Raw genomic sequence first — 22,962 nt, 5'->3', positions numbered from 1 at the left:
TTAATTGTAAACGACTGAAACATCAAACCTAGATATTAAACAATTCCGACTACATAATAAGGTATCCAAAAATAGATTAGAAAAAAGAAGATTAGCTCAAGTTCGGATTCAAAGGTATTCTTATTTAACTTCATCTGTTATTTTTTGAAAATTTAGATAAGGGTCTTTACATTTGGCGTTAGCAGTTAGGCATTGTTTTAGGTGGGTCTTACTATATTTTTCTCCGACAAATTTGTAAAACGAGATGGTTACAGACCTAGAAAATAGTAAAGCAGAGTCAAGGTTACACTAATCTTCATCCGCTAGCCGGGTGGAAAATGGTTGTTTCTGAGAAGTATCATGTCAACGGTGCTACGCCGTCATAGCGATGTTCGAGGGAATTCACAGGAGACTGTAAACGCGTTTTTATTAATTTAGTTCATTTTCCTGCCAGTATTACCCTTTTTATTGGGCGACTTTTACCAAAAATATGCAACTTAGCGAGAGCTAGAACAAATATTTTAACTTATATGTCGGATACTTACTGTTGATCATTGTTTCAGATAAGTGGACTTCAGCTAGAAACCAAAAATCCAAAGAGTCAATTCATTTTCATCATTCTTGCAAGTAGGACACCTTACGGGATATCTACAGGAAAAAGATTCTGGAGCTGGTAATCGGTTCATTTATCTACCAAATTACAATTCACCTCGCAAGGTATCAAAATGATTTAACTGTAGAAGTAAACTTTATCTTAAGCTTACTACTTTCGCATTGCAATTATTTCTATTGTTTTCTCTTTTTTTTTGAGACATCAAATAACATGTTGATTATTTTAATGGCTCAAATATAATTCCTTATTATTAATTCAACAAATGACCTTCATTCACTACTAGCCTGAACGAAGCTTCTCTGTTGTCACATTACCCAATCCAGCTTTCACTACATTCGAGTAACCTTTGTTGGGAGCTAGGTAATCTTTTTATTTTTACAAGCAATATTCTACGTGGCAACCATGTCTGCATATCTTTAGAGACGCGTTGGAGCTAGGTATGAAACTAAATACAAAACATAGAGATAGATTTTTTCAATAAAGTGTACACACACTTAACACTTTCGCAAGGTTAGAGCTTCTCTTTTGCCGCTTGAAGCAAACAGGCCACTGGGTCAATACGGATCGGATTTAGGTCAATTGGGCTATAAGCAAATTTTATGCAGAACTATCACCGACGGAATCACTGGACTCATCGGAGGCATCTGCAATTCTCATAGCGTCATCTACTAAATCCTGGTAATGGGTCTCTTTAGGAATGAGATGCCGTTCCAGAAAGAATTTTGTGCTCTTAGCAAAGGCAGCATGAAGTCGATCGTCACACTCTTCCGGTTTGGATTTCATCACCTGTTCGAGGTCCTGCAGCATACTTCCTAACCCGGCTTGTTCATAGTAGCGGACGCATGTCTTAATTAGTTCTTGGTCTTGCTCCGGTGTGGGTAATAGGAACTGACTAACGAATAGTTGATTAATCAGCTTGTCCACAGTGTCACATAGGCTGTCGTCATCAAAGTCCAATGCTGCATTCATCAGATACAAAATGTTGCTAAGTGTAACGGACGAGACTGTCAGTGCTGTGTCGCACATCGCCCATATACGAAGAAGTTCGCGCAATAGATCCATCACGGTGTCTCTGAGATACTCGTCACGCAGGACGACCACTCTAATAACACTGTCCAGCTTTGCTCTCCTGTGCCGACTGTCAGCGTTGAGAAATAGAACGCTTTTGTGAATCTGCTCAAAGTAGTGTAAATGCTTCTGTTGCGAGTGACTGCCAAATGCCCGCGAGAAATGGGAATTCTCATCGGAGTCGAGGTCAAGGTATATGCAAAGGATAAACTCAGCTACTAACTGTACCATTTTAATGTGCAGATCAAAAGTAGCAATGTTACTCACGGGATCGCTAATCATTACATTGTATACTTCTTCGATTTTCCAAGCGAGGTGCCCAATTACAAATAACATATTTTCCTGACTTAGCTCGGCGTCGTGCCAACGATCCGTGATAATTTTGAGATGCTGGTGACTGATCAGCCTCTGATCGAGAATTAAACGGAGGGCCATTGGCCCTTGCTCATGGGTGTTTTTCAAAACCTGTTCGAGAGCAGAGAGTGGCAACTTGCTAATGCCTTCGATATATGCCGGGATCATGTACGAATGTAGTTTCTCTAGGAAGTTCACTTCATCGTGACAGTCGTTCGGATACAAAATAATGATTTTGCTAATAAATGTCGGCACCTTATGAAGCATCCGATTCAGATGATGGTCACTGACACGTTTCTCGATCACGTTTAAGTAGAACTTATAGAACGGCCTCCTCGCCTGAGCTTTCTTAACGAAAAAAAGGCTATTCACATATTCGAGAATGCCAGGCGTATTTTTAACAGCTAGGGCAGCAACTTCCAGGGTAAGTTTAGCATCGGATAATGACTGGTGCTTTTTTAGCTCTTGGAAAAGCGATTGATTTAGGGCCGTGTCCTTGCCACCGTGGATGGAAATCATCACCTTTGCAAGACGCAGGTTCGTATCGGTGCATGGCGAACTATTGAAAGATACAGGAAATCTTATTATAAAGAAATTCGTAAGTTCTTCCGCTAGATTCCGCAGTTCTATTCCTGAATCGCTGGATACGTCCGCCCATTCAACGATGGACAACATGGCGAGGGAAACGTGGGCAAACAGATCTTGTTTAAGCATGGCTTTCGCCGTTGAGCAGTTCTCAATTCCAGACCACATGGCAAGCAGCACAGGGATAAATGACTGGGCTACGGTACCACCTTCACGATAGGTGACGGTACGGCGAACAGCGCCGATTTGAACGAACCATCGAATGCGTGGTGCGACGTGGGACCCCTAAAAGTCAAAGATATACCGCTGCTCAGTAGATTATTATTAAGAAGAATATTAGCTGAACTTGTGTATAATAATAATAGCAATAATTACTAGTAACAATATCGATAGTAACAATAAGGAAAAGCGCCTTTGGTCTACACGACAAGGCGAAATGCCATATAAAGAAAAATTTATTTTAGACAAACACATTACCAAACTGATTTGCAATTGAAATAGACTAGGTCTCACTAAACGAATAAATTTTTCACTGAACGAATAAATATTTATTATTGTTGGACGAGGTATCAAGCTTTTATAGAAGCGTACCTGCCGGTAATTATAATTAATTTTTATTTTCCTTGTCAGAGAGCATCCGAATACTAAGGATTATCAGCTACAGAGTATCAACACCGCAACTTAATAATTCCGTGATTTCCAACTTTTTAACCACTTCGCATACTTCAATCTATGTTGGAATGCTCGTATTGATTGTATTACGCAATTTGGTCAATGTTAACTCCCGACATTAAATTGTGCAACTATATTGTACCTTAAGTTTGTTATTTACCTAATGGTATGATACCTACCAAACATGTTTTCGTCGTCTGTTTACCCCCGCTGAAAAAGGTCTTCATGATGCACTGAACGAGACGGGCTATGACCCGCGCTACGTCGCGCCATAACCGCAAATGATCTGTGCTGCATTTAAGCTCCATATCAAGCTTGCGCGCATTCGTACCTTGCTTCGTGGAAGATACTAAATCCATAAGATTCTCTATTATCGAAAAGTTGCGAGCGACCTCTTCTGGCGTATGACGCAAAAGTACCTGGAACAATCATAATCCCATTGAGATATCAACGAGGCAAGTGAAGCTGGAAAAAGAATAGAGGATGAAATCGAATCTTACCATTGTTCTACTTGCAAAAAACACAGCTGAGTACTTGCCGTTTCCTTGAATTAAAAGTGCTTGCGTTCTCGGAGCGTCTTCGACCTCGCAGTTTCACATACCATCACTCCAAGACATTTTCACCATAATAATAACGGTTATAGACGTCGAAAAACTTTACATGTCAACCTTAGTTGCAATCTATTCCTTCTCTAGGCAAGGCTACGTCTGATACTGAAAAGACGGTGCCTCAATATGACTTTCAAAACTCGAAAAAATATTATTTCGATTAGATTTTTTATTTCTATCAACATATTTTTCATGTATACTCATTCGAGTTTAGGATAAACATTATATCTAAGATACCTCAGACTTCTCATTTTGTTTACCTCGAGAAACTGCAGTGAGCTCTTTTTCACTCCCCAATCTAAGCTTGTCATCGCGCACTGGAGGTTTAGCAGCAGCTTTTCTGCAAAACTTTTTCGATGTTCCAAGGAAAATTTGTCCAGAGTTCGATTGAGAACGGATATCGCACCATCGCGAATGGCAACTTCGGCTCTTGATGCCAACATACCAAGACGCTGCACAAGTTGCTGTCGTTGGTCCGATGTCAACAAGTCGAGAATGCGAACAACTGCGTTAAGACCTAAATTTATCAGGAGAAGCAGATGTTACCCCCATGACGAATTGCGTGCTTTTATTTACAATTGCAAGAGAAAAGTCTGATTAAGCCTACAATACATCTTGCAAGCTTTGTGATGTAATTATATTAGATAAATAAATCAACTGCTCATAAGAAGCCAATAATTATTTTATGAACGAATTATTAACCTTATTTTTAGTGCAATGCGTGTGAACATTAACTAGTAATAACCGGTAACCCGTTGCAAAACTAGCCTAGACGACTAAACCTTTAGTCGAAAGGATTGACGACTGCCGGCCTAAGTTCCGAAGCAAAAATATACTACATATATATGCTAGAATAAATAATAAAATAAAGAGACTGATGATGAATTCCAATTCTAAGTAAATAAATTTACACAATACACTTGGTATATTTTATTAAACCGTTATTGTTTACTGCCATTATAGACTCTCTCTTTAGGGTTTACTGAGTCATTTATTCAATCCAATATGGCACTTAACTACAAGTTCTAATACAAGGGAAACCTACTAAGTTTCAAATCCAGGCAATGTAATACCCATTTTTAATTAACATTCGTTTGGGATACTACCGTCTGTGACATTGGAAGGATTATTGCTGCTGAGTTTGCGAGTTGCCAAAACAAACTGATCCTTTACTCCTTTTATTTCTCCTTTCAACTGTTCACGAATGACGATTTTTTTGCTTTTGAAGCTCGTATCAGTGAAGTTCAGGCCCTTCCTCTTAATTTTGCCAACTTTCAGCTTCACCTTTTGGAAATCTTTTCCTTTGGCTTTTTTACTGCCAGCCATCTCTGTGATCAGTCACTGGTAGGTAGATCACTCTTGCAAAACGAAAAAAATCATAGATATTTTAATACAAAGTTACATATAAAAAATGTCTTTCTCTGATAGGCAGCTAAGTGCCGCACAATTCGATCCGGTATGTACAGGCTTGTTTATTATTGTTGCTGGTCGGAAACATTCATTCTCACCAAGTGAGAGTTCCGTCATTTAGAGACGTTGTTAGGTGCTCTCTGGTATACGGTGGGGTTTATTAGCCACCATTCAGACACGCGGTCAATTCAAATCGTAGTGATACGAAGATGTGAATGCGAGTCGAAAGTCTTGAGCCACGTGGCCCAATATGTAGTGAAACCATGCGAGTGCACCAAACGAATCGCCTTCAGTCAGATAGTAAAGACGCAGCCAATAAAAAGTATTTGATGCCCGCGCGCTTACTGATGCCGTTGTTCGCTTGCCATGTTGTCCTACACCAGTGGAACAAAAGCATCTACTGTATTTATTTAGATCATTCTCGTTAATCATAGATTAGAGGTCCTCGTAGATGATTTAGTGAATATCCAATGAACAGTTAAAAAGCTAGTCATTAACTGCAGATAATTTAGGTCTATGCTAATGCTTTCTTACAGCGCTTTATCGACCATATTCACACTTTTCTCTGTCCTTAAACCTGATTCAATTATTTGTTTCCTAAAACTGCCTAATATGTTTCGTTTGTTTAAGCCTTGCGAACAGCAGCACAGGCACGAAGGTTGTTGTTTTTAGCATCATGTAGACGGGATGTCCGGTAGAGGATTCGATTAACGCGTCCGATCTGACTATTTCTTTTATTACTCTACTAAATGTATTTGTTTATTAGCTCATTTTACATTATTCAAAAAAGCTATTAAAGTGAAAGCGCTCGTGACCCTTCAGAATATGGAAATAATTTCAACTGACCGGGGTCAGTGCTGGTTGGGACGTGCGGCTTCCTATGCCTAAATGCAGTCAATGTTTTTATGTTTTTTATCCCCCACCTAGTTAAATATATTTATTATACTAATATCTGCTTCAGAATGGCCCCAATCGTCTTATTTTATAAAAGGCTTAAGTAATATACTTTACGTACGACCGGACACCACTAGGTCAACGCATATCCAGTTTAAACCGAGAATGGGGCTTGGCTCCGTCGTTTCGGCTTATTTACGTGAAAACCACTACTGATTACCGATGCCTTTCTAATATCTTGTTCCGGATCAGGCTGGATCCTTAGTAATAGGATTAAATTACTTGTTTTTCATAACGGTAAAGTCAAATATCTACTAGTAGTACAATAATAGACGGCATCGCCTATGCTTAAATTAGGAAGTCGTTTGCACCTTTTCTTATCTTGTTTTGTGGATCATTTCTTTCTAGCAAAAATTAGGTTTTGCCTGGCATTCCGGCAGTACCAATTGTCTCTTGCTTGTAGATAGATAGCCAGATAACACAACGAATGGAACTAGCGAATGAGATGGTATTGATTGGAGTTTTACAATGGCTGACACCGGTAGCAAAAACAGAGGTACCTTGTTCTAGCTAATTGACTATGCGTACGCAGGCCAGCATTTTCTTCGCTCTCTAGGTTGTATTGGATGCTGACGTTTCTGCATATTAACCAACGAGTCAACGCCAAACAAATAGTCGTAGGCATATTTCAAGACACTAACGATGGCAGATGCAGGTCCAGGCTCATCTAGATACCCTACCAAGGGGCTGCTTTATGGAGAATACCTGAAGGTAAAAGACCGATATTTTCTCTATTTAGCCTAATCTCTGTTTCTATTTATATTGTATTATGAATTCGTGAACAGTATCCGACTAAACTGTTCACGAGCAGTTACGTTAACGGAAAAGGTCAAATTGGAAATTTATATCTGTTTCATTTATTTTCACCATTTTCTTTTATGTCATAGGTCAATCTGAATCTTAGTTTTGTATCTAAAGATAATATCATTATTGTTTGTCGTGTTAGCATCATGGTTGCTTGACATCTGTTCGATTCGATAAGTTGATGGAAACGTTCAACAAATCAATAAATATCAACGTAAAAAGAACATTCTAGCAATTCTCTGTTTTTGTGATTCCCTCTGGAATTCAATTCCTGCGTTTGAAAACGAGATTTTATTGTTTCTAGCAACTGCGTGTATCGAAACATAAATAAGGTTGCCAACGTGAGCTGCTAATGTAGTCAATGACTGAAGATTTGATTTCAAGGGCCTTCCGACTGAGTTTAGAAGCATTGAGCGTTGAAGGTGTAGTAAAGTTGATCACAGAGACTGATTTAACATATAAATGTGGCATGTGTAGCTGTTTAGCTATCTGTTGACATTCGATTATCTTTATATATTAGTTAGAGAAACTGTTGGCCTGTCAGGATCCGGTAACGAAGCGTGACGCTGAAGAAGTTCATGACGAGCATCTCTTTATTATTACGCACCAAGGTAGGTCGGTCTCTATCTAGAGACGTGAGATGGACTTGATATACTAATCTAACAAACGGTGCCTTGTTGTTACTAACACTTGCCAGTATATCGCATAGCTACTTTTATGTGAACTTATAGTCAATATAACGTAATTACAGTAATTAATTTTGAGGGCAAAAAGAGTGTTTTTACACTGATCAAGCAAAAATCATTCGAGTGATAAAGAGGAAAGTTATTAGCTAAGTTAGTTGTTAGAAAATGTTAGAATTAGGTAAACCAATCATTTTGGAGATGTGTGCCTTTCGTCCAAGTTGTCATTGAGACCTTCGTTCTCGAATATTTTTCACCAAAAAGAATGTATAGAGAGGAGAGAAGAGAACACGATGTACGAACCTTTTCAGAGCCATTAAGTCCATCATTTGAAACCTCATTGCCAAAGGGTACAGAAGGAAGAACTGTGTTAGCGGGTGTGTCAAGTAGGTACCTTTGTCTTTTTAATTGATCATACTTATAGCTCGACCTATTTCAGCTTATGAACTGTGGTTCAAGCAGATCCTTGTCGAACTGGATTCGATCCGACCGTTGTTCGATACGGAGGTCGTCGAAGAGGCCAAGATGCTACTTATCACTCAAAGACTTAATCGTATAGTCTTGATTCTCAAGGTTATTATTTGTGCACAACTAGCATTGAACACAGTATCGAAAATTTATAAACACAACAGTATTCAAACATACCATGCCTGTTATTAAAAAGTTGTATTCAAAGGGAGAAAGATTCGTCCTAAAGTTTGTTTATGCGGAAACGTTAAGACTGTTTTCAGTAGACATTCTTGAAAGCTCAGTATTCAAATATAAGACTAAACATTTCAGCTGTTAGTGGACCAAGTGGCCATCCTAGAAACAATGACTCCTCTGGATTTTCTCGAATTTCGGAACTACCTTGCCCCTGCGTCAGGTTTCCAGAGTCTACAATTCCGTCTATTGGAAAACACATTAGGAATCAAAAATGTACGTGTATTGCTATTGTTATGAGCTTCTTTTATTGGATATGCATATTAGTATTTTAGTTATTAAAAGTGTTCATTGGTTCAGATTCACATACCCTTTTGGCTGATCTATCATTTAGAAAACTAAGTACAATAGTGTCCTTAAGACGTGGAATAAGTGCAATAGGGCCTGACATACTGCAATTGTATTTCCTACTTCTAGACTCTATTTTTATAACGACTACTACGAACTGTCACTTCAAATATTGCTGGCGATATATACAACACAAAATGTGTGATTCGACGAAAAAACAAACCAACTACGCTATTCAGTGTACAACAAGGGAAAAATGGTTGGAGCAATCGGGAATGTGTTGGATCAACAGGCTGTAATAGGGAACACGTTTATAGTCCTAAGAATACTTCTTTCAGCCTGTCTTTGTTTCCTTTTTATTAAAATGGCAGTTTCTCTACCAGTATCTGCACGTTTATTCTAAGATAGAATTAACAATGTAAACCTGTGCTTCTTACATATTCATATGTAACCCTTTTACGAGAAAAATCTAGGAACATCGAGTGAACTATAGCCGTGACCTCTACGTGAACGTGTTTAATGACCCGAAGGCGATAGAAATCGTTAAAAAATCGCACGAACAACCGTCGCTGCTGTTTCTCATCCAGGTCCGTAAAATGTGTCGCAGGAAATGACAAAATGTTTTTCCTAATTGCAAAGAAGCGTGTCCAAAAAAGGTACTTTTTGACCAGATGGCGACCAGATGCTAGATTTTCGGCGAGGACATTAAATACAAATGTTGATTCAAGGTTACAGCTAACTAGCAATGGTAGCAGCATAATTGGAATGATGTATTAGCTCATCGTAGAAGGGCATTCGTAAAGTTTTCCAAGAGCCTTTTTTGCCAAAAAAAAATTGCTCAAGTTACTACTTGGTCCCTTTTTATAAGTTGAAATAAGTTTATTCACCTAAAAACACTAGGGCTTAGCTATGCAACTTTAAAAAAAATCCAGTAACTGCGACCATATCCTAAATTAATTTTTGCCCGCGCGATAGAAAGTTATATCAATTGTCACGTTTCGTAGCGGTGGCTGGAACGTACCCCGGGTCTTGAGGAAGATGGCTTCAACTTTTGGGCAAAGTACAAAGCCGTCGTCACTCTAATGTTGGACCGAATGGAAGACAAAGGCCATAAGAAAAACGACACGCAAATGATAGAAAATGTGTGCGCGAAAAGGGTTTGTATAAAAGTATATAAATACTTATGTGTAAACTCGTATAATTGCATGAAGAGTCAATTTAGCATTTGGATTAACGATAATTGCGGTCAGCAGTATGCCGCATACTATCATGGATACAGTTCTACTGGTCCATTTCAGCCTTCTCTACGCGTTATTTTTAGCAGCACATCATCTACACTACAAACTGTTAATTATCACCATGATTTGTTGTAGGCGGTGTTTGCGACAATTTTCGACGAATCCCTTCATAACGAATTGATAAAGCGCGGCGAGCGACGGCTATCACATAAGGCACTTCAAGGAGCATTAATGATTTATTTGTACAGGGATAGTCCTCGTTTTCATCAGCCCTTCCATATGCTAACGCTGCTTATGGACATCGATTCTCTTATTACCCGATGGAGATGTAAGAACTTATCGATTTAATAGTCAGAATTATAGTGCTAGGTATAGATATGTAAGTATGGATATAAAGTTTCTACCTCGATCTATAAAACGTTTTCGTTAGCAAAATAGCTTCTACGAAATCGGACTATGTTTTTCTATGTCTCTGACAAGTTTAATAATAAGATTAAATCTAAGATTACAAAATATGATACAGATAACCACGTTCTAATGGTGCAACGAATGATCGGTTCATCGCGAACAGGCACAGGAGGATCTTCAGGTTACCAATACTTGCGTTCAACATTGAGGTTCGTCCAAAGACTTCACTGAATAGAAGCCTTGAAAAATAATATCATTGATTCTAATTGATCAAAATGAGAAGGCTAAAATGGAGCATAGTCTCTTAAAATGGATAACGGTTTCTTGAGTGTTTTTTTTTGAGTAAGGTTTAATTTTCTATATGTGGTTAATTTACGAAGTTATTAGTTAGACCTAATTTAAAGAGGCCTACTTCTCACTTTTTTTTTTTATCACTGTGATGGAACTTCATGATTTTACAGCGACCGTTATAAGGTCTTTCTGGACCTATTCAACTTATCAACTTTCATCATACCACGGTCATGTCTGCCGCCACTGACTCCTTCTATGACTAGAGCTTTATCTATGTCTGAAACTTACGAAGAAATGGAAAAGTTTTTGTCATAACAGAAATAAAAGGTTGACATCAGACCTATTCTGAATCCGGACTCAGAATCAAAGGCAAACATTTTAATAGAATTTATTCTAGACGTCTCACCTGTGTGGATTATATCGAACTCTTTTCTTAATCCTACATACCTACAAAGCATTCACAGCTTTGCCACTCCTTCTCATTCGCACTTTTTACTCCTACCCTTCTCACTTCGCTAACTCCTATCCTATTCTCCCTATATTTTGTAACGTTACTATTAACTTTTTAAAATTTTCTACTGCTTTAAGGATTTATCCGACCCTTTATGGCTCCTTTCAAATGCAACAAAAAAAAACTTGTTTTGTAATCATTTGTAAGCAACAAGTGTTTTCTATTTTTGTAGCTGATAATAATACTCTACCTTAGGCTGTAACAAACTCACTTTCTTTGAAAAAACTTAGATACTCGAGATGGAACTGCTAATGTGGAGTACATAGACCGTGAATAAAGAGTACTGGAAATATATTGTATGCGATAAAAAGGAACCATTACAATAGTATGAATGCGGAATCTTTAATTAGGACTTAGTTCAAGCTATTATGTCATCAACCGGATTAGTGGATAAACAGCTTACTATATATTCTGTCAATACATTGGAGTTCATGCTCTTTCACAGACAACTAAGTTTGTGTGTGGATAGTTTATTTGTACAGTCCTCGAGTTATTGTTATATACAAGTGTCAGATATACGTGCTATTTTTAGTACTGAGAATGCCATTAAATTGATTATACTCACTGGGAAAAATGAAGAAATGAAAATAGCTGAATGCGCCTATGTGCACAACTTCCACATACTGGGTGATAAACGTAATTTGTGTGACAATATGATTTCCATAGAAACACTCAATTAGTACAAGAAGCCTATTTTACATGAAAAAGATTTTTTTTAAAAGTACTGATGTGCGCCCCTGTCGCTGTTGCTCCAGCCTCGCTTTATTGTGGTGCCCAACTGTTCCGACTGTTTGCGGGGCTTTTTTGCCGCATTTTGTTTAGCACGTTTGTCTTGCTGGTCTTTGAAGGATTCGCCCTTGTTTAACCCTTTAGCCAAAGCGTTCACCTGAAACCATGCGATAATATCTGGTTAGTGATAAGAGTCGTAGATATTTTTTACTACTATTATAGAATGCTGTATTACGCCGTACGTATATCAAACACTTGTCGAATCGACCGAATCACAAGTTTCGTTTGTTTTTTGTTTTGTTTTTTTTGTAATTTACTAACGATCCAAGGCGTACCGACCTGCTTCATTTATCAGACATCCTGCCAAAAAATATACATGAGGGCTGTGGGAGTAACTTTTTGTTAATGAGGGGAAATTTGCCTCTAGCTCAAAGAGCCAGACACGAGATAGGCCAGAAGGATAGGTTTTGTATGGCAATGATATCGAACCGACGATGAATGTCAGTACTAGCTTTTAACTAACGAATTACCTGTTGCATTATTGCGTCCGGATACTGACACCCCAGCAGCATGACGTTGACATACGCCTGCGCTAAACAGAGTAAACGATTCTCTTCGAAGTTCTCCTGGTACTGTACAATGAACTCTTCTCGTAATTCCCAATTTTCCGCACTTTCCCATGGTTGACGATACGTCTCAATTGGTTGAGAGAGCGGCATCTAAGAAATTAGAAAACGAAGATGCGCATTGTTGGTTACTGTCTGTCCGTTTAACTGAAAGACTTACTCAACCTCCGTTCTCATTATGGCTATAAATATCTTCATACCAATATTAAATGATTGTTTTGATTTTCCCCTGGTAGCGCAGTGGCAACCTGTTCGCCTACTAATTTGACGGACGTATGAAGTGCTCCACGTTCAAAACCGCGCGATTCATTTCGTGTTGGACGGGTTCAGCCGTCTAAGGCAATGTGTAATCAAGGCACTATCGTCGTAAAATTAAAAAACATCTCTCCATAATACCTTAGGATCCTTTCAACGCTCGGTACCGTTATTAAGAAGACGTTTTCTAGTAATTAATGTATCATATAATCTTTGTTTGTCTTTCTTTATCGATTTTCTAAAAATTTAACTGGAAATTGTATTGAGTTATTCGAAAGGCTAACATCAGAGGTTTTACTAGCATAGAGCAGCGTTCCCACCAATGTCGACAATTTTCACAGGTAGCACAAATTTAGATTTCTTCAACTCGTTAAAGGTGGTCGTTTGAAACACAATAGTATCACAATTCCTTGAATGATAGTCCTTGTTTACATTTGATAATACTGAAATAGACTGATGGGATGCGGAACCTAGCTATACGTATACATTCCACTAGAAAAAGTAAAGCAAACAAATAAAACTATAGTAGCAAACAAATATAATGATCCATTGTAATGCGTATTTTTTTGGCAGAACTACTTTCCTGCTATTTAACATTTGAGCGAAAATCGGTTGATAAAATTCAAGCGAAGTTCGACTACCGTGTTGATTATCTGTCGGTATATGTTATTAGGTGAACTATTCGTAGTATTCTATTAATAGCTAATACGAATTGCATTTAAGAGTGTTCTCAATCTTAAGCTAGCTTAACTCACTTACACTGAACGGGATCGTGAAATTATGCAACAAGTAAATTCGAGACCGGCTATACTAGCAACAGCTGACGCACCATCAGATTGGCCTCTGTGGACAATCGTTCGATATGTCGTCACTTGCCCAGTGCTTTGATTACGTTCCGAAGTTTATGGTTCGATGCGGATGAATGGTTCGCGAGGGTCACGACAGGGAATAAATGCAAAAGAGATAAACACGCGGTTCGTTTGAAAAATTTGAAAAAATGTTTATATGAAGGCCGGCCTACGAATGACTCTATGCTAGGAAAGACGTAGACGTCCATATTTTTAATAGAACGAAACGCAAGTTCAATCTAGCTGTTTGGAGTTTTGTACATACTTAAGATATCCTGTGGTAGAGACAAGGGTCATTGATACATATATATAGATATAGACCGTTAACCAGAATATAGTATCAGATAAATGATATATGCAGATAACCTCAGAGTACAGTCATATGTATAGTATATATAGGTAATGAGAAACAGTAAAGTATATAGGTGAAAAATTGCTTGATATTTTAACGGCCTTTTTCCAGATAGTCGGAGATGAATTTGTTAATCACTGCACTCTTATAACGTAAAAATCAGATTAAATCGTGATGCCAGTGCACGCATAGCGGAATCGCCGAGGCCTATCATAACTGCGTAGCATATCGGCGAAGCATGAAGTTCATACTTATTTTCGTAGTGGCCTGTTTGTGATGGTTGATAGATTTCTAGGCACTGTTTTGAGGCCGTACACGATTAAAGCAGATGGCGACGCATGTGAATAGAATTAATAACAATGGTTTAACAGTAGAAGGATAGATATTTCCGTCCGATTTAGTTAGTTCAGTCTTCGTAAATGTGCAGTGCTAACGTATTCGCCAATTAAACTCAAGAGCACGTGGTGGTCATAAAAACACTGTATTTAGCATTAGAAGAGGTCAATTGTTTAAGACAATACGCAACGGTAGTACCGGACGTACAACTCCAGACGTTTAGCCTTATGGTTACGTATAGTCCATCAGCAGATAAATCGAGCTATATGACTCTATTTTGTTTGCCCTCGAACTGCTGCATAATTGGAGATTCATTTATATCATCAACAGATCCTCCCTGCGGCGGAGTAATGGTAGCGTGTTTCTGTACTGTTTTGTCGATATAACGTACGTATGGGACACTGTGCTTCTATGTAAATATTCCGATGACACCGGTTTATACTAATAGTAATATTTACATAAATGTTCTACGTCCGAGTCTACCGTGATTAACGATCGCTTCGGACGGCGGGTCACGAAATAAATATTTACGCCCTATTTAAAATCTGTACCGCCTTACGCGGTGTCCCTAAGTTCACGTTAAAAATAAGTGCATGGGACAGACGTGCTCTAATGGATAAATGCAGGTGGATCTGGAAATCAGTTATCATATGAAATAATTCTGATAGTAAAAAGGTGCGTGTACTGACGAAGATTAGCGGACAGTGGTCAAGTTTGTTCTGACGAGGCCACTATCTGGAATTTCTGGGCCACTATTGACAGCTGGTGAAGGTATTACGCAGATCCGTTTGTAGCAAACAAGTAGTGTTGTACGAAATTGTAGAAGGAAAATTTTGATACTAGCGATGATCGAAAGTAGGACTATTTATAAGGTACGACTACTTAGAAACGAATTTGAAAACGGAACAAAGCCATTCAATGGAGGAGAGTTTGGTCTCTGAGGGATCTATGAACAAGCAGTACGTCTTACCACATCGTCACAAAAATGCTGTGCATAAGGAAAATTAATGTGACGTGAGAGCCTGAAAAGTGATTATCTAAAACATGTTGCTTTCGATGCACGGAAAAAACTGTTAATAATGGAACATGGCGCGATTTAAGTAAGCAGCCAATGCACCGCTAGCTACAAGTCTTTTAAAATAAGAACTTATTTCGTTATCTTTGTTTTCGTTTTTCCATTTTGTATTGTGTAACTAATAAAATCTAGCACCAAACATTTCTGTTTTGGCCGGCCAATTTAATTTGAAGAGTTTGCAAGTTGAAATATTTTACATTCGATGCGTGGAGCTAACTTGCAAACTCTTCAAATCTTCATCGAACGTAAAATGTTTCATGCTTGGGGGAAGATATGTGGACCCAAATTCAACTTGGCGAAACGGATGCGGTACATTAATTTCCGTATTTCCGTGTATACAGCTACACAATCTAATCATTGTTATTTGCAAAACACTAAAAAAAAATAATATAAGACTCGTCCCAGAGAATACTTTTTTATTAGTAGCTGGCGTCCAGTTTGTTTAAAAAAAAGGACAGATGCTGAAACGAACTGATAACATACAGAAATGCGCAGTTATGAACGAGCATTATGACACAAGAATTTATAGCACACTAACTGGAAAAATCGAGAAGCTTGTTCTTCATTAATACGATCAGTCTCTAACTAATGTTTTTTTCTTTGTAAAACATACGCACCGACGTTAGGACGATTGCTTCGAGAACATTGGCTACCTAAAAAATACAAAAATAAATAAAAACCTAATTTATTTATACTAATATAAAATAAAATAAGTTATATATATATATATATATTTAATATTATATTTATTTATTTATTATTATTTAATCGAATGACAATTATTTAAATAAGTGTCGTGTCCTTTATTTCAGGATCGTTTGCTTTAGCGACAGAATAGATATCCCATAAATCTAGAGTGCCTGCCATCATTCCGTAACTTTGTTTTTTCATCTGTCCTAAATATCAATTCGTTTTATGCCAGCTTGGATGGAAGAGTTAGCGCCTCGCTCTTAGCATTCTCGTTGTTCGCTACATGAATGAACACGTAATTTTACCTTGCCTAAGTTACAGCGAAACTAATGGATTTTACTTTAAATTTATTCAGTATAATCATTTGTTAATAAAGCGCAAAGTATGGCTTCGTATGGTATTCCCGTTGAGGTAGCCGTTACTCATCGTCTGTGACGATCTCTTAGGAAAAATAATCGTCCAAACGGGAAATTAAAGGATCACGAATGGACAAGGCCATTGAAGAAGCTGTCATGTACGGGGTGCTTTTCAAAGACTTACAGAAATTAGGTAATATGAAAGTGCGCATGCACTTTGTTTATCTCTTCCTGCTATTGCCTAAATGACTAAATAGGTATAAACTTTATAGAAGTAGATGATCAGCAAACGGTCACTCCATTATTTGTTTTAACAACCTAGAATATACCCCTCAGCTATGAGTGTCAGCTGCACAGCAATCTACCTATTAAAAGCTTGGAACAACGTTTCCCTATATTAAGTGACTATTTTTCATCCATTTTTATGAAAACGCCATCAATGTTTGTCGAATAGTTGTTATATTTTTCTTGTTATTTACCTATATATATTTATATATACTTATGCGCATAGAGAAAGAGAGAATCCGAGGGGTCTGTCAATAATAGTTAGATTAGTCAAAAAAATTTCCTGCGAACCTCCATAAGCAACGGATGTGACGTCGAGCACGTCATCGGTACCATTTCAAAGGTCCAGCACAATTTAACCGCATCATCAGATCTTTTTCTTTACTTATGTTTCGTTAAACACACTTTGTGTCAAAGCTTTCTCCTCAAGTCGAATTTATGTTATTAGAAGAATTACTTGACACAGGCCATCAACAAATGCCTTATATTTGAGATTTAGTGGAAAGGTCTGCTAAAGTGTCTTTAGGCATAGTTGCAGAAGTTAATCTGCAAATGTAATAGGAAGCGGAAAAATAACTTCCGGTCTACGCGTCTTCTTACCGACTTCCATCTTGAAGGGTCAGTTATCATATAATGAAGGCTCTCGAAATGAGAGCGTTGTCAAATATGTGTTAGAATATATATGTTTGTTGAAAAAAACAATGGGTCGATATTAGTTGAAAAAACAATACCGGTCCCGACTGCAGCAAATTTCTAATTGTATGATTATTATCACATTCGGAGACTTGCTCTCGCACGGTCCATGACATCTTTTTTGATCTTCGGATAGTCTGGGTAGAGTCCTAGAACTTGGTGACATACCGATATTGCCTCCACAAATCGCTTTCCTTTCAAATAGTTGAATGCAAGCTTATAACCTGTGGGAATCAGTACGTCTTAGAAGTCGGTTGCGGAAATTACGGTGTAAATGCGAGTAACTGATTATACCGAAGAAGATTATTCATTGAATGCAAGGCGGCACACTTGGTCAGGTCTTTTTTTCATTCATTAGGTAATAGATTAACTTCATAGACTTTCTAATTGGCATAAGCTATTGAGGGGTCCGAGGCATTCGGTATACGATGCATTTCTACTTGAATAACATGGGCAATAACTCGCAAATGTGAAAAACACAACTTACCGATTGCAGGGTTTCGCGTTTGTTTCCAAGCGGATTCATAACAGTTGGCCGCGTCGCGATAGCTCTGCTCCTTTTCCATAATGTACCCCATGTACTCGTAAGCTTTCGTGCAGCTCTGCAATAGAAACAGCGACCACCGAAAGCGCCAATAAGTGATTCCCGATTCTGTTCCTTACTTGAATATCAAACGAATTCAGTTTATAAGTTGAAGTCGCTTGTTTACCAGTCACAATGGATAAGTCACCAATTTGGAGCGGAAAGTTTTGCTCTTAATTAATGTAACTTTATTTACTGCTGTGGTTCGAATATTGTTTGTGTACTAGGCGTGATGGTGGTTACAAGTTCGGCGAAAGCAGAAAAGCGCAGAAGCTGAGTTTACCTTGATAAGTGCTAACTATAACGTAAAATTAAGACTCAAATTTGCTATAGAATAAAGGGAAATTCTCTGTTTTAATGCAGAACAAAAAGTTTGATTTTAAGGTTACCTGAATTAGATCATTTTAACAATGTGTTTGTTGTCCTTACCCGGTTGTATTGAAGGACACGTTTAATCAGGTCGCTCGCATAATCGTATTTGCCAGAATGAATATAGATATCGGCGAGAAGCAACCAGGCCTTCTCAAGGTACTCGGCGTCGCTAAAACTCCATGGCGATTTCATAACACGTTTCAGCTGATTGCGCGCTTTTGGTACCTGTTTAAGGATCATATGGGCTGTCGCGATACCTAAAATAGCGCCGACATGCTCTCGCTACAAACAATAACAACGTAAAAATGAAGATTGCTTTAATATCTATATACAACTATAGTATAACAGTGCACAAAAATTCAAACTTAATAGATCGTGTTAAGTTGATCGCATCTCGAGCTCTTGAACGCTTACAAATTGGTAATTCTATATATTGGCTCGTCGCAAAAGTACTGACCGATCGTTTTTCTATCTAGCTGGCTTTCAAGTTATATATCTCAGGCAATATGGGTTGCGTCCAATGGAGGCAATATGGGTTGGGAAAGTTGTGATTTGGCAATAGTAGATTTCCTTAGATTGTTAAAATGAGTGATATTTCTACAAAAAATGACAATATTTAACAATTTTATTACGATTAAAAAAAATGTACAAATTGCTTAAACTGCGTTATCGAAAGAGACGTTTTAAGGATGGTTCTTTCGCTTTCGTTCGAGAGATTTCGATACGAAAGATATTCTTCGACCGATGGTCAATTAATTGTGATAAAACTTGAGCAATATCGACAAGAGCCATGGTATCGCCGGAGAACTAAACGTCTGCGTAAATTAATGGCCTAGACCGGTTGAAAAAGATAGTTATACGAAGAAACTTGACGTTTTAGAGTGTTTACTTAATCATACGTTTATCTATAGAACCGCAGCAAGGTCGATTCACTTTTAAAATGGGTGATCGCGCGTGATGAAAAGTGACTCACATACGATAATAATGTGCAAATAAAAAATGTGCTCTGCAAAGTTCAGACAAACGCTAAAAAAGTTCCGGTCTCTGCAAAAGTTCCTTCCAATGCAGCAATTCAAAAATCATCTGTAACTGTTTTTTTTCCCAGAAGCCACATAAGTTCTACACCTACGGGATTATGGTGGTATTAGAAAGATGGTAGAAGGCCATTAATCCAAGTGTCACAGGTTCAGTTTAGTAATAACATTTAAAAATGAAAGCTTTTGGCCCAGTCTTGGTTTTAAAGCGGTCATGGCTTTTTCGACGAGCGAACGGGGTACACAACTCATTTGTAATTACAGATTTCGTCGCCTATAGGAAGTAAAGCAATACATAAAGCGTATGCATTGTGTCCCATATATCTACTGAATAGCACACAGTAGTATTCATATTTAGCGAAGTATGTCGCTTGACGCGACTCTACTAATTTTAAACCCAGTGTAACACAAGATTCCAAGGTGGTGCATTCCGTACAACGTACATATTTTTCGTCGGACGTAATCTCTAGGAAATCGTTGAGCGCCATCTCGGCATCTGGCTTAGTTTTTTTAGCTAGAAGAACATAATCACACATTAACTGAAAATCGAGGTCACTCGGGGGAACCGTAGTTCTCAGTTCGGCCAGGAGATTCTCCGCTGTCTCAATTATACCAGCCATCTCCCTGTAAAGTATAACATGACACAAGTGCGATACCTTCGACATCGTTAGATCTTTGTTTCCAGTCGAATGACCTTGACGCTTTCAACAGCCTACCAACCAGCTAACCTTAGAGCTGAATTTAATTGGTTCGCTGATAGATCATAATCTCTTTAACACATGCCATCCTTGACGGCAGATGCACTTTCCGGCCTCTTGGTACTTTCTAGTCAAAATCTTTAAATTCGATTGCCTAAGCATATAAAATGACTTACTCTGCGGATGCAGTACTGTCGAAAGTCTCTGATCCAAGTGTGTTATTGTCAGGATTGCAACAGATCTCGATCATATGGTATGTAGCAATAATTCCCCATTCAGAATCACCGCGACTTTGGTTGAAGTGTTTCATCGCTGTCTGGGTATTACCTGTCGCAACACGCGATAATGTCACTATCAAGAATTTACATTTTATAATTAGACATTTTCATATTAAATGTGTAACTTATATCGCGAGGCAACGTATTTATCTGTGTTTTTTGGTAACGAAAAATTGAATCAACCGTAGAGCAGCGTTCTGGTGATACTAATATATGGTAACAGATGCGTAATACATTCATCGTTATAGTTCCCGTTTGTGAGTATTATACATATATAGAAATGCAGTTTTTTTTTTTTCGAAACGTAATTTTTACAGCAGTCTCATATTGTTCGTTCCAGGTAAACATATAATACCGGTCCTCGGGTCAGACAGGCAATAACGGCATAGCTTCTAACAAAAAGACCCCTACCAGTATACCAATCGTAAAGCCCCCGGCAGTAGTAGAAGCCTGCGGCTGGTGTTGATGGAGGTTTGTCGAGGAAAGCTTTGCACTTGTACAAATATCCCAGCCGCCTAAAAGAGCACACACGAATAATGAGTATAGATCAAATCGTATGCTGGCGGACCTGCCTAAGCAAAAGGGTTTCGATAAACGATTTCAAGATTATAAGATTCAATAGAATCGCGCTTGCTCGGTTAATTCTAACCGACAAAAATTGCGTACTGTTCTATATAAAAATGACAGGCGATGTGGGTTTCTTCGATCGGGTGATTATTGGCTTCTGGTCTTAAGGGTCGTTACCTGCAAGCTTCGATGAGTCTGGCCAGGGCGGGATAGTATTCGGGTTTCTGCACAAGCAACTTCTCAAAATGTATCAGTGAATTTTCAAGGTCCGTTTTGCGGAACATGATGTCCGCCATCATCTGCAACCGTAGTGATGAATCTCATCGTTGGTGGTTGTATCAAAGGTCTCAGCCAATTAAACGACACAGGATGTATTATTACAGCTTAAGAAATGAGCGCCCACATTCATATTACTACTCCCGCCGAACTCTTATTGCAATCAATACCGTGCCATTGCGAGACGGCGAAACATTCCACTCAGAGCTGTTAGTGACAATCTACGGTTACGTTCGTTTTGCCGCGCGCACGTTGAATCGAAGCAGACAAACAGTTTTTAGTCGTTTCAGGCCGAAAGTTCGTAGATTTTCTACGAACTTTCGGCCTGAAATACTTCACAATTGGAGTTTTTTTTAGACACTATTATGGAGCACACGAGTTCCACGAACTACACTCCATATCTCTAAGTACGTTTTATGCCGATATCTATATTCGCACAGGTGGCACACTTCTGTCAGCCTAAATATTAATTTTTTTTTTCTTTTTTTTTTCTAACAAAATAATATAGAGTAACTTACCAGAGTGGCGCTTTCATTATCTTTGTCAATCTTGAGAATTTGATTGCAATATTGCCGCGCCTGCTCCAGATTGTTTGAGGCCATTTCCACCTTTGCCACAGCCAGGAGTGACTGGAGACATCGGAATCACAAGAACTTCATATTTGATGGGATTTTGTAACGTAGCAATATTTCGTATACAATTAGCTATATTTACAGATGCGGTAACACATTATGCTTAGATAGCAAATCTAAGCATAATGTGTTATCTAATCATTTGTTATATTTATTACTTATTTTTAGCCCTTATCTACTCTCGTTGTGACCACGTGGTTTGCAAATCGAGAAAATAGGTCGTTCGCCTTCCCGGACCTGCCTCGTGCCCCCGATATGAGATGGATCCATTTTGACACATTGTAGAAGCCATATGTGAAGTTGACTTGTACTTTATACTGGGTATTCACACGAATCGGGCACAAAGCAACAGTGCACAGCATTTAACACACCCGAACATTTGTCTGGTCGTAGTGGAGAGCCTGGCGGAGAAACTTAAGAGCTTGTGGGTAGTCTTTTTTACTTTCTGCATGTGCCGCTAGTTTTGAGCAGATCGCTAAGGCCTGGGTTAATTGTTCAGCTGCCGAGTCCGGAGCTTCTAGCTGGACACGCATCATGACCTGGAAGCAGACCACAAGCAAAATGTAATGGAAAGGTCATTTGATGACCGGATCTCACCTATTTTCAGAATCTACGAATACTCTAATTGCAGATGTTCGACTCATATGTCTGACAAAGATGTTCTTTCTCCAAATTACAAACGGACAAGTTTATCTAGGCTCAACAAATTGTGTACTATGTTCTCTTTAATGCTTTTAATAAGATTCAAGCTGAACTGGTCTAAAAAAGCTATGTAATCAATTCAGTTGACGCACCCGAGTTTGGATATCGTACGCTTTTTGGTACGCCTTGATGGATGCGTCATTGCCCTTTTCGGGGTTCATTCGATAGCTTCTGGCCAGAAGTACCATGAATTTAGCTTCCCACTGCAGTGCTTGCAGGTCAGCTTGTTGTCTAAGGGGCTCTAATGCAGCATTAATCACATCTTCACTCTCTTTAAACCTACGATGTCAGCATTTAAATCACATCGTAAACAAGGTAATTACTTTCTGACTTCAGTTTACGAGATATCATATCATATTGATGTTATGATCAAACACCGCACATATAGTCTACACATAAAACAAAGT

At 38.4% G+C, this 22,962-nt stretch overlaps 4 protein-coding genes across 8 annotated transcripts in view; 1 reads left to right on the top strand and 3 right to left on the bottom strand.

The window, feature by feature from the left end:
- Positions 1-96: 96 nt before the first annotated feature.
- LOC111269817 (uncharacterized) lies at positions 97-5,374 on the bottom strand. The gene is made up of 4 exons (XM_022849668.2): positions 4,986-5,374; positions 4,140-4,396; positions 3,451-3,690; positions 97-2,884 (listed from the first exon to the last, which is right to left on the bottom strand). The coding sequence occupies exons 1-4, from the start codon at positions 5,203-5,205 to the stop codon at positions 1,190-1,192; spliced, it is 2,412 nt and encodes an 803-aa protein (XP_022705403.1). The 5' UTR covers positions 5,206-5,374; the 3' UTR covers positions 97-1,189.
- A 1,383-nt stretch (positions 5,375-6,757) lies between these two features.
- Positions 6,758-21,079, top strand: v (Tryptophan 2,3-dioxygenase vermilion). Of its 4 annotated transcripts, none has more exons than XM_022849657.2 (9): positions 6,758-6,954; positions 7,568-7,658; positions 8,170-8,303; positions 8,511-8,648; positions 9,194-9,307; positions 9,725-9,877; positions 10,094-10,286; positions 10,482-10,575; positions 12,760-13,328. In XM_022849657.2, exons 1-9 carry the CDS (start codon positions 6,886-6,888, stop codon positions 12,800-12,802), a joined length of 1,029 nt encoding a protein of 342 aa, XP_022705392.1. In that variant the 5' UTR covers positions 6,758-6,885; the 3' UTR covers positions 12,803-13,328. The 4 variants fall into 4 exon arrangements, with proteins under 4 accessions (XP_022705392.1, XP_022705393.1, XP_022705394.1 ...); XM_022849658.2 differs by having other exon boundaries at positions 6,759-6,954; positions 12,765-13,328; XM_022849659.2 differs by lacking the exon at positions 12,760-13,328 and adding an exon at positions 20,719-21,079 and having other exon boundaries at positions 6,760-6,954.
- LOC111269812 (partner of xrn-2 protein 1) lies at positions 11,597-17,985 on the bottom strand. Of its 2 annotated transcripts, none has more exons than XM_086972233.1 (3): positions 17,901-17,985; positions 12,428-12,616; positions 11,597-12,054 (listed from the first exon to the last, which is right to left on the bottom strand). In XM_086972233.1, exons 1-3 carry the CDS (start codon positions 17,937-17,939, stop codon positions 11,884-11,886), a joined length of 399 nt encoding a protein of 132 aa, XP_086828359.1. In that variant the 5' UTR covers positions 17,940-17,985; the 3' UTR covers positions 11,597-11,883. The 2 variants fall into 2 exon arrangements, with proteins under 2 accessions (XP_086828359.1, XP_022705401.1); XM_022849666.2 differs by lacking the exon at positions 17,901-17,985 and adding an exon at positions 13,538-13,660.
- Positions 16,119-22,962, bottom strand: part of LOC111269804 (tetratricopeptide repeat protein 21B) — a 17,028-nt gene continuing 10,184 nt past the window's right edge. The window contains exons 14-23 of the mRNA XM_022849642.2: positions 22,648-22,834; positions 22,225-22,392; positions 21,740-21,850; positions 21,123-21,244; positions 20,790-20,893; positions 20,277-20,427; positions 19,846-20,026; positions 18,426-18,650; positions 17,901-18,015; positions 16,119-17,637 (exon numbers count right to left, since the gene is read on the bottom strand). Coding sequence (XP_022705377.1) covers positions 17,492-17,637; positions 17,901-18,015; positions 18,426-18,650; positions 19,846-20,026; positions 20,277-20,427; positions 20,790-20,893; positions 21,123-21,244; positions 21,740-21,850; positions 22,225-22,392; positions 22,648-22,834 — 1,510 coding nt within the window. The 3' untranslated portion in view covers positions 16,119-17,491. The remainder of the gene's footprint in view (positions 17,638-17,900; positions 18,016-18,425; positions 18,651-19,845; positions 20,027-20,276; positions 20,428-20,789; positions 20,894-21,122; positions 21,245-21,739; positions 21,851-22,224; positions 22,393-22,647; positions 22,835-22,962) is intronic.

Source organism: Varroa jacobsoni, unplaced genomic scaffold (assembly GCF_002532875.2).
Source record: "Varroa jacobsoni isolate VJ856 unplaced genomic scaffold, vjacob_1.0 scaffold_1417, whole genome shotgun sequence".
Taxonomy (NCBI): domain Eukaryota; kingdom Metazoa; phylum Arthropoda; class Arachnida; order Mesostigmata; family Varroidae; genus Varroa; species Varroa jacobsoni.
This window is presented reverse-complemented; position numbering and strand designations above follow the sequence as displayed.

What these genes read in the sequence shown, in the direction of transcription:
- LOC111269817 (XM_022849668.2), bottom strand. Translation starts at nt 5,205, where the DNA reads ATGGCTGGCAGTAAAAAAGCCAAAGGAAAAGATTTCCAAAAGGTGAAG. An exon ending in GCTCACTGCAGTTTCTCGAG is followed by an intron (nt 3,691 to 4,139) that starts GTAAACAAAATG and finishes TGATTGTTCCAG; the next exon opens with GTACTTTTGCGTCATACGCC. An exon ending in AGACGACGAAAACATGTTTG is followed by an intron (nt 2,885 to 3,450) that starts GTAGGTATCATA and finishes TTTGACTTTTAG; the next exon opens with GGGTCCCACGTCGCACCACG.
- v (XM_022849656.2), top strand. Translation starts at nt 6,886, where the DNA reads ATGGCAGATGCAGGTCCAGGCTCATCTAGATACCCTACCAAGGGGCTG. An exon ending in GTATAGTCTTGATTCTCAAG is followed by an intron (nt 8,304 to 8,510) that starts GTTATTATTTGT and finishes TAAACATTTCAG; the next exon opens with CTGTTAGTGGACCAAGTGGC. An exon ending in ACACATTAGGAATCAAAAAT is followed by an intron (nt 8,649 to 9,193) that starts GTACGTGTATTG and finishes AGAAAAATCTAG; the next exon opens with GAACATCGAGTGAACTATAG.
- LOC111269812 (XM_086972233.1), bottom strand. Translation starts at nt 17,939, where the DNA reads ATGAATCCGCTTGGAAACAAACGCGAAACCCTGCAATCG. An exon ending in AACGCGAAACCCTGCAATCG is followed by an intron (nt 12,617 to 17,900) that starts GTAAGTTGTGTT and finishes CTAATTTCTTAG; the next exon opens with ATGCCGCTCTCTCAACCAAT. An exon ending in CGGACGCAATAATGCAACAG is followed by an intron (nt 12,055 to 12,427) that starts GTAATTCGTTAG and finishes GCATGGTTTCAG; the next exon opens with GTGAACGCTTTGGCTAAAGG.